This window comes from Berghia stephanieae, chromosome 4 (assembly GCF_034508935.2).
Source record: "Berghia stephanieae isolate SIO BIC M18660-M18661 chromosome 4, UCSD_Bste_1.3, whole genome shotgun sequence".
Taxonomy (NCBI): Eukaryota; Metazoa; Mollusca; class Gastropoda; order Nudibranchia; family Aeolidiidae; genus Berghia; species Berghia stephanieae.
The window spans coordinates 36120766-36137318 of record NC_088363.1 but is presented as its reverse complement, the minus strand read 5'-3'; the positions used below and the strand labels follow the sequence as shown (position 1 = coordinate 36137318).

At 38.1% G+C, this 16553-nt stretch overlaps 1 protein-coding gene across 1 annotated transcript in view; it reads left to right on the top strand.

Moving 5' to 3' along the window:
* Positions 1 to 16553, top strand: part of LOC144970515 (ubiquitin-protein ligase E3A-like) — a 34468-nt gene that overhangs the window by 16994 nt on the left and 921 nt on the right. The window contains exons 9-12 of the mRNA XM_078910238.1: positions 2584 to 2751; positions 3197 to 3352; positions 10013 to 10086; positions 15545 to 15688. Coding sequence (XP_078766364.1) covers positions 2584 to 2751; positions 3197 to 3352; positions 10013 to 10086; positions 15545 to 15688 — 542 coding nt within the window. The remainder of the gene's footprint in view (positions 1 to 2583; positions 2752 to 3196; positions 3353 to 10012; positions 10087 to 15544; positions 15689 to 16553) is intronic.

Genomic DNA, 16553 nt, shown 5'->3' with positions numbered 1-16553 from the left:
TTTGGAATGTAAAGGGTTGGCAGCTCTGCACTCATAATCAATCATTGGTCTCAATTTGTCGTTATATAGTGGAAATCTGCTATTGCCGCTTCCTCCACTAATTTGACCTCCGCTGAGTTGCTGCCACGATAGCGGAAAGCTTTGGTCATCTGAAAAATAGGCTGCGAAATATTGAGTTCCCCCCACTTACCTTTTCCCTCGCTTCTCAACCTCTGGTGTTTTGTAATAATTTGGTGTCTTTTTATTTTACAATTTTTTTTCAAACTTTCTGTAAACATTATGAACAGAAAGGGTTTCCATTTTATTGTTAAAGCTTTTGGGTCAGATTTGTTATAACAACTACATAGCTGCCAACCAGTACGATAAAACCGTACTTAGTACGATTTGGCCAATCCAGAAAAAGAAAAAAAATCCAGAAAAAAAAAAAAAGAAGACAATCTGATAAAAATTATCGTGGGAGAAAATACTTTGTCAAGAAATTCAAGGTGCTACTTCTGGTGGAAGAGGGTGAAGTTTCAATGCAGCCATTGACTCACCGGAGTCTGAATTCAATGCTTATGCTGTAGAGGACTTTCCTTCAGACTTCCTGGTGCAATCCTCAGATGAGCAGTGGTTATAATGGCAAAGATTGTAGACTCTTTTGGGAAAAAGAAGTTTAAAAAGCTGTCATATTTCATGCTTGGCCTTCTCACAATCCCACACAGCAATTGTGAGTGTGAGAGAATTTTCAGTCAAGTTAGGAAAAATAAGACTGACTTCAGGGGCAGCCTGAGCACAGACATGCTTTCAGGACTTCTCATTGTCAAGTCTAATAGCACTCCATGCTATGACAGTGAGTTCAGCTCAGAGTTCCTGAAGAGGGCAAAGACAGTCACAAAGGAGGCTGTTAAGCCCAAGCCTCAATAATCTGCTTCTGTCACCACCTCCCCATCACTTATGCCTACCCAGTATGATGATAAAGGTAAGCTTCTCTTAGTATTACAGTTCTGACCATTCTAGTACATTAATAAATATGCCATTTTAAGACACCGCGTATAATAATACGTTTTTGCATTTTGAAAAGTTGGCAGCTATGCAACTATTGAGTCGCCGCCGTACGTAAAGTTCTTCCTTTTTCAAAATTTTGAGTATATTAATGAATATGCCATTTTAAGACACTGTGTATAATAATACGTTTTTGCATTTTGAAAAGTTGGCAGCTATGCAACTATTGAGTCGCCGCCGTACGTAAAGTTCTTCCTCTTTCAAAATTTTGAGTTGAACAGACAAATATAAAGTATAGTTCTAAATCTAGGTTATATTTTATAATAGTCCAAACATTCCGCCATTTTGGGTCATAACAGAAATACGCGTTAGGGCATCCCATTTTAGTTGGCAGGCGGCTATGCCTAGACCATTATTCAGCGTGTATGCTGGGTCTCATTTTCATAGAGGTTGTCTCTCATCTGTTAGCAATCATACTTTTGTTTGGAGAATGCATACAGCTGTTAAAAATAATTTTTAAAAAATAATAATGATAATAATAGATGGCATTTGTATAGCGCATTTTCGTTATATAATGCTCAACACGCTTTACATTGGTTGGAAAAAAAAAATGCACTTCTTATGCCACAACCCACAAACCACACGCAGACTCACAATTGAATATTCACACATAGGGTGATAACCATCTTGCTGGGTGGGGATCCTGACCTCCCATAGCGGGCAGGGAGGTACATACTGTGTCTTCTATCCCCTTATATCTGTTTTCCAACATGCTTTCTGTCTTTGTCTTGGAATGAGTTTACTTGGTTTTGTCCTGGCTCTGGTTGGAGTCCTGGCTGGGAGGGAAACAGTCAAATGCATAGTTATTGTTTTGGGAGATGATATTTTTTTCCTTGTAAATCATCTCTCTGTTATGTATTATTATATTTGTTATTTTTAATGTATAGTGTAAGCATTTGAGTGTGTTCCTCTTTGTTGGATTTTGTGCTTGTGTCCGGATGAGACTTATAGGTGATCTCAAACTAAGTACATTGGTGATATGCTCTTGGAATCTACATCTGATCCCTATTTGTTCCTAGTTCCCCTTTGTCTTACTTTTTCTTGGGTGCTTTAATTGTATTTCTAGAACTTTTTACTATCCCATTTTCTTCCTTTTTACTGGCGCTGATATAACCTAAATGTGTTGCAAGCGCCGTAAAACCCTTAAAAATAAACAAACATAACCATCTTGATCCTCAAGAGACTTTGCAACTTGAGTTATCAAATTTTTGACTGACTTGATATCATTTTAGATTTCAACTGGCCTGTCCTTTTGAGAAGCAGCCCACCCCTTTAATATTTGAATTTTGCAAGACCTCTTTTATCCTCTGAGTCGGAGCAATCTTTTATGACAAAGAACACCATTACGATTTTTCAGTAAAAAGACATGTACAATAAAATCACAACATTTAAGAATTATATTTATTGCTCTTTTTCAAGATCAGTTCTGAAATTTTGATTTAATCTATAAATGGTGAAAATGAATCCTATTTTGATTTCAACTCAGCAACATGTTGTTAATGTATCTTACATTTTTTAAACTGCCTTTGTATCACATAGACATTGATGAACAGTTTGAAAGAAATGCTGGACTATGATGAGGATGACCTCGACACTGTGTTTTGTCAGACGTTCAGAATTGGTTACAAAGATGTGTATGGAAACACTTTGACCCATGACCTCAAAGAGGGTGGTGACCAGATTCTGGTCACTCAAGAAAACAAGCGGGTAAGCCTTTTGTGTCAAAAGTGTTAATAATGACAAGAGGTCACATTTGTGTTTTTTAAATTATTTTTTGATTTTTCTTAAAGTTTATACATTACTGGAATAAAACAAGTAATTGAATAGGGTGAAAATTGATTAATGGATAACTTAGTCATCGTACTGGTTTATGGAAAAATTCAACAGAAAAAAAACCAACAAATTTTAAATGCTTAATGTGAATGCGCGAAATAAGCATAGATATTTAAATGTGAAATTTGATGCAGTATTTGTCTTCCTTTCTTTATTCCTTTCTTTCATTCTTTCTATCATTTTCATTTTATTTATTTAAAATTTTTATTCTGCTGTTGAAAAAAGATATTTGAAACCATTTTGTGGAATTCAAGGTATTAAAATTTGTGATATTCTGAACTGAGCTTTTTATTTTCATTTTCTTTTCTTTCTTTTCTAGGAATTTGTGGATCTCTATGCTGATTACTTATTGAATCAGTCTATAGACAGACAGTTTGGAGCCTTCAAAAGAGGATTTCTGATGGTAACCTCTGAATCGCCCCTCAAATATTTGTTCAGGCCAGAGGAATTGGAAATGCTAGTCTGTGGAAGCAAGGTCTGTGGGATTGTTTATGTTTCTAGCTTTTGATCTGTGTAGATATAGGTAACGAATATGTCTGAGAGACAGGGATTATAGGAGGTAGAATACTACAAAATAACTTGTTTGGTATCATCTGCAAATTTTAATTCCAAACTAAATGATGTCACCGTCCTTTGTATAGCAAGGTGTGGGTTTTGCTTGAATCCCTAAGAAAATCTGGAGTTTACTTCATTCAGTCGAGTTACAGATGTTCTAAAACCTCAAATATCAACTGCTTTGTTATTTTCTATTATTTGTACCATTTAGTGAAACCATACTTTTAAATGCCAATTCCTTTGTAGCTACTTTTTTTCTATAGATAGTATGCGCTTGACTAAGAAACTCACAACATTGCCATCTGGAAGTATAATGGACCAACACACAAAACGGTTTATAGTCTGGTTAATACGGTTTGGTGAGAATTACCCATAAAAACGCAGATGGCAGAAAGCAATAAGAAAGACCTGAATGACGTCAACTCTGTACTATTTATACTGTCGTGTGAAAAAGAAAATGTTTGAAACTTGCTTCTTTGACACTTAAGGAACGTTCACTCTTTTGACTTTGATCTTCAGTATATTTCTTATAAGAATTTTTTTTTTTTGATGATGATGAAATAACATTGAAATAGATGTTGTTGGTAATGTAGTTTCACCAAATGATCTCAAACAAGTTTCCCTCAAGATAAATGAAATAAGTTAATTGACAAGTCATGTGGACATTGTAAATTTATAAATGTAAAATGGATGTGTTTAAAAAACTTTATCATCAATGATTCATTGTTTACCTGATTGGATAATAAGGGAAGTTTATGATAAAGCTCAAATTTTATGTTGATATCAGTTGGATTCAATAGTCTGATGTCATGTACAAGCAGTTTGGTTCTAAACAAAGAAAATCGCTGGGTGGGGTTCCTGTAGTGGGCAGGGAGGTACTTTCTGTGTCTTCTATCCCCCTATATCTGTTTTCCAATTTGCTTTCTGTCTTTGTCTTGGAATGAGATTACTTGGTTTTGTCCTGGACCTGGCTGGATGCCCTAGCTGAGAGGGAAACAGTCAAATGTATAGTTAGTTTTGGGAGATGATATTTTTTTACTTGTAGATCATCTCTCTGTTACGCACTGTATTATGTTTTATTTACATATTATATACGATTTGTAAACATTTGAGTGTATTCCTCTTCGTGGGGACCTGTGCTTGTGTCTGAATGAGACTTTTGGGTCTGGGTGGGGATCCTGACCTCCCATAGCGGGCAGGGAGGTACATACTGTGTCTTCTATCCCCTTATATCTGTTTTCCAACATGCTTTCTGTCTTTGTCTTGGAATGAGATTACTTGGTTTTGTCCTGGCTCTGGCGGGAGGCAGGATTGGATTATTTTGATCAGTACTGATCCGCAACCCATTCCAGCTCGTGTCAGGGTCCACGTAGGGGCATTCTTCCCCGCCCGCCTCCTGGGCAACGGTTGGAGTATTCCGAAAGGAACTTTCTAACCGGCTGATGACACGAGTTTCTATGTGTCTGAGGTGACGGATGAAGGGAGGAATCAACCGCCGTGGCCAGATTGCCCTAGTTCACGCAATAAGCTGTGCTAGCCCCATGACGCTGGTGGGGTGAAGGGAAACTGTCACTCTACAAAGATACCCTCCTGGACTCCCAGCCTAGACACCATTAATGGGTGGACAGAGCTCATAGCCTTGGAAAGCAGTCTGTCTAGGAGAAGGAAAACTCCAACTTCAAACCACCACTGCCTTGTGGATCTGGGAAGATGAAAGGCTATGGAATCACATCCAGAGAATAAAGAACCGCTGAAGTCGGAGTCGCAGAGCCGAAAGGCGCAAATAGTCTGGAGAGGGAAACCAACCCAAAAATTAATGTGACACGCATCCTCCTCACAATGATGGACAACAAAACTGTCGGACGATATGGCGCGAAGTCTGGGGATTCCCGCCGGACGGACCTAGCGTCGAGCCCTGATAAACAGGGTTCACCCAAGCGATCTGGTGGTACCTTGCCCTCCTACTGTGGAACCAGGGTAGGAGATGTAAGGTTACGGACTACTGGAACTATCAAATTGCTACAATGGAATGCAGAAGGGATACAACATAAAAAGACTGCCCTCTCCAAGTTTCTTCAGGATGAGAAGATAGATATTGCCTGCATACAGGAGACACACTTCACAGAAAACATTAGGTGTTCAATAAGGGGATATCAACATTTTAGGAAAGACAGAAAAGAACGGAACAAAGGTGGAGTAATCATCTTCGTCAGAAATGACATAGCGACAAATGAAATAACGACAGATGAATCTGTTGAAATATTGGCTGTAAAAATTACCAAAAACAAATTGCAATACACAATATATAACTGTTACAGCCCACCATCAGAGAATCTGCCAATTGAAAACATAAGAAGTGAAGAAGAACAGTTCATTGTTGTGGGAGACTTCAATAGCCACTCCCCAAGCTGGGGATACAATGACTTAGACAGAAAAGGTGAAACCCTTGAAAATTGGCTTACAGACAGTAAGCTTCAAATTGTCAGAAATGAAGATGACCCAGATACATACTTCTCAAGAGCATGGAAGACAACATCAACCCCAGACCTAACTCTCATATCTGAAGATCTCACCGGAAAAGTCAGTAAACAGATAAAGGAACAACTGGCAGGAAGTGATCATCGTCCCATTCTGGTTGAAATAACTGAAGAATATGCAAAAGACAGAAAGGCACCACCTCCGAGATGGAATTATAAAAAAGCAGACTGGACTCTGTTTTCAAAGTTGACTGATAGTTATACAAAAGAGATAAACTGTAAAACAAGGAATGTAGAAAAATCAGCCAAAGCTTTCACAAAATCAATCATGAAAGCTGCAAAAGAATCAATCCCCAGAGGATCAAGAAAGGACTACTGTCCAGGATGGACTGAAAAATTAGGAAGTCTCAACAGCCAAGTCACTGAACACAGAAAAAAAGCAGAGAGAGAGCCAAATGATGAGAATATGGAAATTTACAAAGAGGCTGAAAAAACTCTCAGGAAAGAAACAATAAAAGCAAAACAGGAAGCATGGCATGAAAAAACCAGACAACTTGACTACGACAGAGACGGAAGAAAATTATGGAACCTAACCAAAGCTCTAAGTGGACAAGAAAACAGATATGCTGCACCATCAGTAGAAGATGATCAGGGGAGGATTCTCAACAAAAAACAAGCAGCAAATTGTTTTATGAAGCAGTACTCAAGTGTTGGGAGTATACAGATTAGAAAAGAACGAAAACGAGAAGTCCACAAAGAATTGAGAAAACACAAGGATACACCCAAAGAATCCACAGATGATGTCATGTTCAGTTCGATTAAAAAAGAAGAAGTAGAAATTGCCTTGAAATCTCTAAAAACGAACAAATCACCAGGTCCAGATGATGTTACTAATGACATGTTGAAACACCTAGGAACCCTCACAAAGAGGAAAATGAAACAACTGTTCAATGCAAGTTGGAAACAGGGTAAACTTCCACTCAAATGGAAACAGGCAACCATGATACCAATTAAGAAGGATGGCAAGCCAAAAAATAAAACCGAAAGCTACCGGCCAATAAGTTTGACAAGCTGCTTGGGTAAACTGATGGAGAGAATTGTTAATCGCCGTCTCCAATGGTATTTAGAAAGCAATAAGTTGATATCAGATGAACAGGCTGGTTTCAGACAATTACGCTGCACAGAGGACCAGATAACATACATCTCGCAGCTGATCGAAAATGGTTACCAAGAAAAAAAACACACAGTCACAGTTTGGGTGGATATGGAAAAGGCATTTGACAAAGTCTGGACAAAAGGACTACTTCTCAAACTTAAGAAAGCCAACGTTTCACACAACATGTTTGCATGGATTAAAGATTACCTCACAAATCGAAAAGCAAGAGTCCAATCTCAAAACTCTAAAAGCAAGCTAACGAACATGACAAATGGAGTACCACAAGGCGGGGTTCTCTCACCAACCCTCTTTGTCGTTTTTATCAATGACATCTGCGAAACCAAATGCAGAGGAGTAAAAGCAGCCATGTATGCAGATGACCTTGCACTGATATGCACTGAAAGAAATATTGGTACTGCAAAGGCCAGGATACAGATGACTCTTGATGCTTTGAGCAAATGGACAAAAGACTGGGGTATGAGAGTAAATGCTGATAAAACCACATACACAACATTCAGCTTATCAACCAAAAAGCAATCTATGCGATTAACTTTAGATGGAAAGATTCTGAGAGAAGACCTTATGCCTAAGTATCTAGGAGTGAAATTTGACCCTCGACTCACTTGGAAACATCAAATAGATGAAAGTCAACAGAAAGGGTACAAGAAATGCAGCTTCTCCGAAAACTTGCTGGAACGCAATGGGGAGCAAACTCAAACGTCCTGAAGAAGACATATCTTGGATATGTAAGACCTGCAATAGACTATGCCATATCGGCATGGGGAACGTGCTCACAGGCTCAATTTCAAAAGGTTGAAAAAATCCAAAACCAATGCCTACGCGTGATCACTGGAGCAATGAAAACAACACCAATTCACAAGATGGAAACCCACACAGGAATAAAACCTCTCAAAGAACAACGAAATTTAAAAATAGTGACACAATTCTCAAAGATAAAATTCATGGAATCCCAACCACTGCATCCAAGTACAATGGAAAAGAAAGAGAATCGACTCAAAAGGGAAAACTTCATCGCCTTGGGACAAAAACTAGAGAGCGAATATAAAGTGACACCAAAGGAAGATATTGCCCAAATCAATGTCCCAAATCTCAAACCACCACCGTGGAAAAAGAAACAAAAATCCATAACCATCAACAAGAAAAACATTCGAAGCAATAATGACAATGCTCAAACCCTAAAGATGATCGATAAAAAATACCCAATGACCAACTGGATAAGAGTTTATACAGATGGCTCAGTTTCCGGCCCCCTCATGAATGGAGGTGCTGGTGCACTCATACACTGGACAGATAAAACAGAAACAAAAATATCTGTATCAGTGGGTTCAATGTGCACAAGTACTAAAACTGAAGAAAAAGCCATCCTCAATGCAACAAAAGAACTATCCAGAGATCACAGAATATACGGGAAAAATGTGGTTTACTTGACAGACTCTGATGATGCTCTCCGGTCTATTGAAAATTACCAGGACTCTGAAGCCGCACACACTGTGGAGGCCCTTGAGGGCTTATCTGATAAAACAGGAAAAATTGTGCTGCAGTGGATTCCAAGTCATGTAGGTATATATGGAAATGAAATTGCCGATCAACTGGCCAAAGAAGGAGCCCAGAAGGAACAACCGAAGTCGTCAATCACTTACCATCAGCAAAAGAAAATAATAAAGCTAAAAATAGACAAAGAAAGGAATGACACACACCTAGAACACAACAAGCAGGATCCAATCCATGCCATTCAGCGAAGTAGCCAAGTCACTCTATTCCGCCTCCGAACAGGACACAATAGACTAAGAGGACATATGTTTACAAAGCTAGGTATTGGAACAACCCCTTATTGCCCATGTGGAACCGACCATGAAACCACTTTACATGTGCTTATGGATTGCCCATTATACAACGTGCAACGTTCGAACCACTGGGTCACCCCTACAACACTCAACACAAAGCTCTATGGTGAGGCTGAGGACCTAAAGCGGACCACAGACTTCATAGCAGATATCGGACTGCAGCCATAGATGTCCATCAGAGGAACGAAGAAGAAGAAGAAGAAGTCCTGGCTCTGGCCAGAGTCCTAGCTGGGAGGGAAACAGTCAAATGCATAGTTATTGTTTTGGGAGATGATATTTTTTTTCCTTGTAAATCATCTCTCTGTTATGTATTATTATTTTTATTTTGAATGTATAATGTAAGCATTTGAGTGTATTCCTCTTTGTTGGATTTTGTGCTTGTGTCTGGATGAGACTTGTAGGTGATTTCAAACTAAGTACATTGGTGGTATGCTCTTGGAATCTACATCTGATCCCTATTTGTTCTCAGTTCCCATTTTCTTCCTTTTTCCTGGTGCTGATATAACCTAAATGTGTTGCAAGCGCCGTAAAACCCTTAAAAACAACAAAACAGACTTTTGGGTGATCTCAAACTAAGTACTTTGATAGTGTGCTCTTGGAATCTACATCTGTTCCCTATTTGAACCAATTCTCCTTTGTCTTGCCTTTTCTTGGGTGCTTTAATTGTAATTCTAGAACTTTTGACTATCCCATTTTCTTCCTTTTTACTGGCGCTGATATGACCTTAATGTGTTGTAAGTGCCGTAAAACCCTTAAAAACATAAAAACAAAAACAAAGAAAATCGGCACTTTTTATTCTGCATGCTGGCTAGAAATTTTTCACATGTCATGTAATCAGAATGTATTTAAGTCAAAACGTGATCAGATTTATAATGTTTTTCTCCTCTGGATACACTTTTATGCTCGTCGGAGAAGTATTTCATAAGGTTCCAATAGATTAGAACCAGTTACTAAGTTACTATGCTTCATTACAAGGGAAGTGACGTCACAACTATTGAAGCCTCTTTTACTTAAAGTTTTGGCTAAAAGTTTTTGTTTTTTTTAATTTGAGACAATTTATTATTTATTTGTTCCATTACCAGAATTTTGACTTCTACGCTCTTGAGGAGGCTACAGAATATGATGGAGGCTTTACTCAGGATTCCCCAACCATAAGGTAAATTTAAGAGATCATATGTGACCCTCCGCCTCGAAACGGTATTAAGTCGGATTCTTCAATTTTTTGTTTTTGGTACCCAATCATAGCTTATTTTATGCTTTAAAATTGGATATCAAATTGATAAAATTCTGATTATTCATTGCCGAGATAAGACCGTTTGAAGTAGGGAGAATGTAAAAACCCAGTTTTGAGAAAATCGACTTTGAAGTGAGGCACCATTTTCACGCACAGTCAAATCAAAGTGCAAAGATAACTCCTTAGATACGGCATTGAAAATTTGACAAGAATAGTAAAATTTACAGAGACGCCAGTATTCAATTTGACTCACAGGAATTTCAGACACCAATTGGAGGAATTTCAATGCCGAAAGAGGAATTTCCGCACACAAAAAAAGGAATTGGGATGGTATTTGGTATTGTGTTTAAATATTGTATAGATCTAAATAGATAACTAGTAGTAGTAGTAGTAGTGATGATGACGAGTGGTGATGATGTGGTGGTGGTGGTAGTGGTTGTAGTTTTAGTAGTGGCAGTGGTTGTAGTAGTAATGATGATGTCGTGTGAGTGATGGTAGTAGTAGTAGTAGTAGTAGTGATGATGTAGTGGTGGTGATTGTAGTAGTATTGATGATGTGGTGGTGGTGGTTGAAGTAGTATTGGTAGTGATGATATGGTGGTGGTGGTGAATGTAGTAGTAGTGATTGTGATGAAAATGTGGTGGTGGTGGTGGTTGTAGTGTGTGTGTGTGTTTGAGAGGGAGAGTGCTGAAAGTGCATCTAGTGATAAGTAGAGCAACATGAACTTTAAAAACTAACGAGGCTAAAGTTTGAGGCGAAAGTATTTGTTATTAGCTATTATTTGCAAGTACAGGAAGGTGAACATGAAAATTAATCCAGTGAGCGTAATTTTTTATTTTGTGTGTGTGTGTGTGTGCGTGTGTATGTGTGTGTTTGTGTGAAGAGGGAGAGAGAGAGAGAGAGAGAGAGAGCTAAATTAATTTATTTGAAGGATTTTTATGCTTGCAACACTGATTGCAGTAGTATTTGTGGTGGTAGGGATGGCGTTGTGGTGATTGTAATAGTAGTGGTCGTGATGAAAATGTGTTGGTGGTGATTGTAGTGTTTGTGTGTGTATGTGTGTGTGTTTGAGAGAGAGAGAGAGTGCTTAAAGTGCATCTAGTGATAAGTAGAGCAACATGAACTAGAAAATCTAAGGAGGCTAAAGTTTGAGGCGAAAGTTTTTGTAAGTACAGTAGTACAGAAAGGAGAACATGAAAATGAATCCAGTGAGCGCAATTTATTTATTTTTGCGTGTGTGTGCGTGTGAATATGTATGTTTTTGTGAAGAGGGAGAGAGAGAGATTTGAGCTAAATTTGTTTGAAGGGTTTTTACGGCGCGTGCAACACTGATTGCAGTAGTATTGGTGGTGGTGGGGGTGGCGTTGTGGTGCTTGTAATAGTAGTTGAAGGGATGGTGGTGGTAGAGATGATGATGTTATGATGGTTGTAGTTGTGGTGGCATGGATGGTGATGTGGTAGTAGTTGTAATAGTGGTGGTAAGGATGGTGATGTGGTGGTTGTAGCAGTAGTGGTGGGGACGGCGAAGTGTAGGTTGTTGTAGTAGTGGTGGTAGGGATGGTGATGTGGTGGTTTAGTAGTGGTGGTAAGAATGGTGATGTGGTTGTAGTAGTAGTAGTCATAGTGATGGTTGTAGTAGTAGTGATGATGATGTGGTGGTGATGGTGGTTGTAGTAGTAGCAGTAGTAATGATGATGGTGTGGTGGTGGTTGTAGTAGGAGTGGTAGTGATGATGATGTCGTAGTGGTGGTTGTAGTAGTATTGGTAGTGATGATAGTGTTGTGGTGGTGGTTGTAGAAGTAGTGGTAGTGATGGTGGTGGTTGTAGAAGTAGTGGTAGTGATGGTGGTGGTTGTAGAAGTAGTGGTAGTGATGGTGGTGGTTGTAGAAGTAGTGGTAGTGACGATGATGTGGTGGTGACGGTTGTTGCTGTATTGGTAATGATGATGATGTGGTGGTGGTTGTAGTAGTAATGGTAGTGATGGTTGTAGTAATAATGATGATGATGTGATGGTGATGGTGGTTATGGTTGTAGTAGTAGCAGTGGCGATGATGATGTGGTAGTGGTTGTAGTAGTAGTGCTAATGGAAGTGATGTGGTGGTGGTGGTTGTACTAATAATGACTGGAGTGGGGGGTATCCTTGGAAGAATTTAACCTCATCGGAATTTGATGGAAGTTGCCACAACCCGAAATATTTTGCTCCAGACCGGATTATTTTCCGGTGAAAACCGGAGTTTTGTCATCACTGAATTTGACATGAGCTTAGATTATACATTTAGTAATGGACAACATACACATGCTTAAAATATTCCAATTATTACTTCTGTAGTAATTCATTATTATGTAAGATGTCTTCAAATAAATAAAACACCAAAAAAAAACCCCCCCAAAAAAACAACCTAAAATGCCATCAATTTTATGACATTTCTCACTTTTTGAATATTTTTTAAATATTTAAATAAAGAATCAATGAAATAAGAATTATTAATGTGACATTTTGTCGTATTTATTAGAAGAAATAAGATTTCAAAATGCCAAAATTTAAAGAGGATTTATAATTTCAAAGTACAGTTTTGAAACTATGTGAAGTCGGGTGGGCAGGGAAAGAAATATCAAAAAAAAAGGAAGAGGAAGAGAAAGAATGAGAGAGTAAAATACACGCACACACACACACACACACACACACACACACACACACACATGAGAGAGCGAGAAAGAGAGAGAAAGAGAGAGCGAGAGAGAGAGATAAAGAAAAAGAGGAGCAAGAGGCGGAGGGATAGAGACTGCTTGTGCATTAAGAGGGCGAGAGGGAAATAGAGTAAAGATTGAAGCCTGACTGTATAACTCTTTGTGTGTGTGATAGAAACAAAAGGGAGATGGAGAGAGTGGGGCAGACATGAAGAAAGGGATGGAGGCGGAGCAAAGAATTGTAGGGATAGTTTAAGAAACCATTTTGTTTCAAAGTAAGTCTTAGTCAATCAACTTGAAACATATTGACCAATGAGATTGCAATTAAAGAAATGGTCTGGTCATTTATTCATTGCATTGTTTCCATTTTGAGTCAGATGACAACTTGAGGAGGAGAGGGTGGGGCTTATTGTGTAATGACTTACTTGAAAACATGTTATTGAATCTCTTAAGTTGTTCTTAGCGTACACCACATTGTTGATTTTCTAAAAAGACTACCCCCCCCCCTTCTTTCAGTATACAAAGAAAGCACGTCAAAACGAATCTCTATCTCTTTCTCTCTCTCTCTCTCTCTCTCTCTCTCTCTCTCTCTCTCTCTCTCTCTCTCTCTCTCTCTCTCTCTCTCTCTCTCTCTCTCTCTGTTTGTCCCTCTCTCCTTTTCGTATATTTTTCTACTATCTATCTATCTATCTATCTATCTATATTTCTATCTATCTTTCTATCTATCTACCAATCTATTTATCCATTAAACGGCCTGTCTCTCTTTCTGTTTATATATCCATACATTTAACTTTTTTTCATTTTTTTTGTTACACGCATTTCCATCGGCAGTTCATTAATTGTTGAAGGTTCTATTTACTATTCTGCTTTTGTACATAAAATTAAATGTTTATCCTACAACAATCTCTGTAAGTGTAAGATTGGGCAACTGTTGTCCTATTAAAGTCTTAGCAAGTCCTATAATATAACGAATAAAGAAAGAGGGACAAAGGACCCTCATCTCAATCATTAACCAATGCAGCTAGACAAAGAAATAATAGCACGTGTTGTGTAACAAAATGCACAAACACACATGAAACACGCATGCTGACTTCATGACACATTGCCTGGGCATTTTAATGACCAACAGGTGCATGTGATGACCGTTGACCAATCAGAATCATTCATTTGTAAGGTTGTCAGGGAAAAACCTAGACTTGTTTACAGTTTTTAAAGTTCATTATTGCTTAAACCATGAAATTGTAGAAACAGTCATGTTTTCTCTGAGATAGATAAAGACACGCCCTTTGCTGTGGTATCTTACATGGTATTGGTGGAGAAAAAGACTAATATTACTAAGTCTTGGAAGCTTTATGTTGAATTATTATGTTTTTATGTAGAAAATTGATTGTAGTTTCTGAAACAACCAAAAACTGAAATTAGATAATTTTGACCATTTCCATTTTAAAACCGGTTTTCTTCGTTTTCCAAATCCCGACTTAATACCGCTTCGAAGCGTAGAGTCACATATTATGTTTTCGATGAGATATTAATATTTGTGTAATTTTATTTTCTTAGTTCTCAAATAAATAATAATGTGAAATTGAATGTAAACTTCAATATGATATACTAAAACAGATAATGTGGATGTTTCAGGTTTCCCCTTTATCAACAAAACAGGACGAATTAAACATGAGAGACGATTGAAAAAAACTTTTTTTTTTTGTTTATTCACCTGAACAACGCCACTACCACATTATCTCATTCGTGTCGTGTTTAATTCATCCTGTTTTGTTGATAAAGGGGAAATCGGTCGAAACCTCCACATTATCTGTTTTATATATCAAATTGAAGCTTACATTCAATTTCACATTATTTATTTCTTGAAGCTTCGAGCAGCAACATTTACATTATAGTGCTCAAGTGAAATCATTTGACATTGACATCATTTATACTCCTTGGGATTAACATTGACATCATTTATTTAATGGCTATTTCATCATTTTTTTCCTTATCAACATTTTTAGTATGGAGACCGGTCAGGCTGACCAAGGCCATAAACTGTCCAAGGGTTTTGGTTGCTTTGATGACACCTAAGTCTCCCATAGTGGGCTGGGGGGTACTTACTGTGTCATCTATCCTCTTTTTCCAATATGCTTTCTGTTTTTGTCTTGGAATGAGATTGGTTTTGTCCTGGCCCTGGCTGGATACCCTGGCTGGGAGCGAAACCGTCAAATGTATAGTTAGTTTTTGGAAGGTGATATTTTTTTCTTTGTAGATCATCTCTCTGTTGTGCACTGTATTATGTTTTGTTTACATATTATATATGATTTGTAAACATTTGAGTGTATTCGTCTTCGTGGGGACCTGTGCTTGTGTCTGGATGAGACTTTTAGGTGATCTCAAACTAAGTACTTTGATAGTTTCCTGTTTGAACAAATTCCCCTTTGTCTTTCCTTTTCTTGGGTGCTTTAATTGTAATTCTTGGACTTTTTACTACCCCATATTCTTCCTTTTTACTGGTGCTGATATGACCTTAATGTACTGCAAGCGCCGTAAAACCCTTAAAAACAAACAAACAAACGCCTAAGTCAACGCCTGTAATGTAAGAACTAATTTAGTAAGGCACATTTCAATGTGTATACTTAATGGGAATTTTCTTTTATGCTTTTAAAAAAAATTGTCTCTCTCTCTCTTTTTTTTTTGGATAAAGAAATTTCTGGAGAGTGGTCCATGATATGAGTGAAACAGAAAAACGTAAACTCCTACAGTTTACAACTGGTACAGACCGTGTCCCAGTCGGAGGTCTTTCAAAACTCAAAATGATTGTGGCCAGAAATGGACCTGATTCTGACAGGTAAGGCTTATCGTGTGTAAAAGCCATAAGGCCTATGGACTCTTGAGAGTTTATCCTTCTTTTCTTTTCTTATATTTTTTTTTTTTTTTTTTTTTTTGGTGGAATTTAAAAAAAAAAAAAAAGGTCCTTCAGAACCAACAGACCCATGGTGCCGGAGTCCATCCCGGCCTCTGCAACGTGATATGGACAACATAGCAATTGCTTGCAATCCTTTGGATATGACGCTAGTCTACCGCAAAGTACTTTCCACCAAATCTAACAGACTCAGCTACCCATTCTCTGCTGGGTGGACAAGGAGGTCAGAAAAAAATATCGATTGCACTCAGGATCGATCTCGGTCCCTTTGCTGGTGAAGCGAGTGCTCTACCAACTGAGATATCGGGGGGGGGGGCCCCTAGAGAATGTGAGTAAAGAGCCTTTTCCAAAGACTCAGCTATACGCTGAGCAAGGCTCAAACCCAGAAACTTCCGATCCAAAAGCGAGTGTCATACCACAAGACAACATAGCCATATAGATATTTTGTCCAAACATTTTCCAAAATTTTTTCCCTGAATAGTTTGAAAATCTGATAATGGTCACATCCGCTTCAGATATGGCCATAAAAGCAACATCCATTTATTTCTATCTATCTGTCTTACATTATTTTCAAGAAATGAAGAGTAGACAAGTGTCAGAAGACAATAGACTAAACACTTTGCAGTGATGAGGATTTGAACCCATGACCCGATTATTAAGGTAACTCTGTTTGGCCATGAGAGCGACACTCTCCAATCGACACCATCCATTACTCCACAAAAGTAGTCTCAAATGTATTAACTATCTTGAGTCCCCATCACAATTTCTTGAGGTCATGAGGTCAACACAA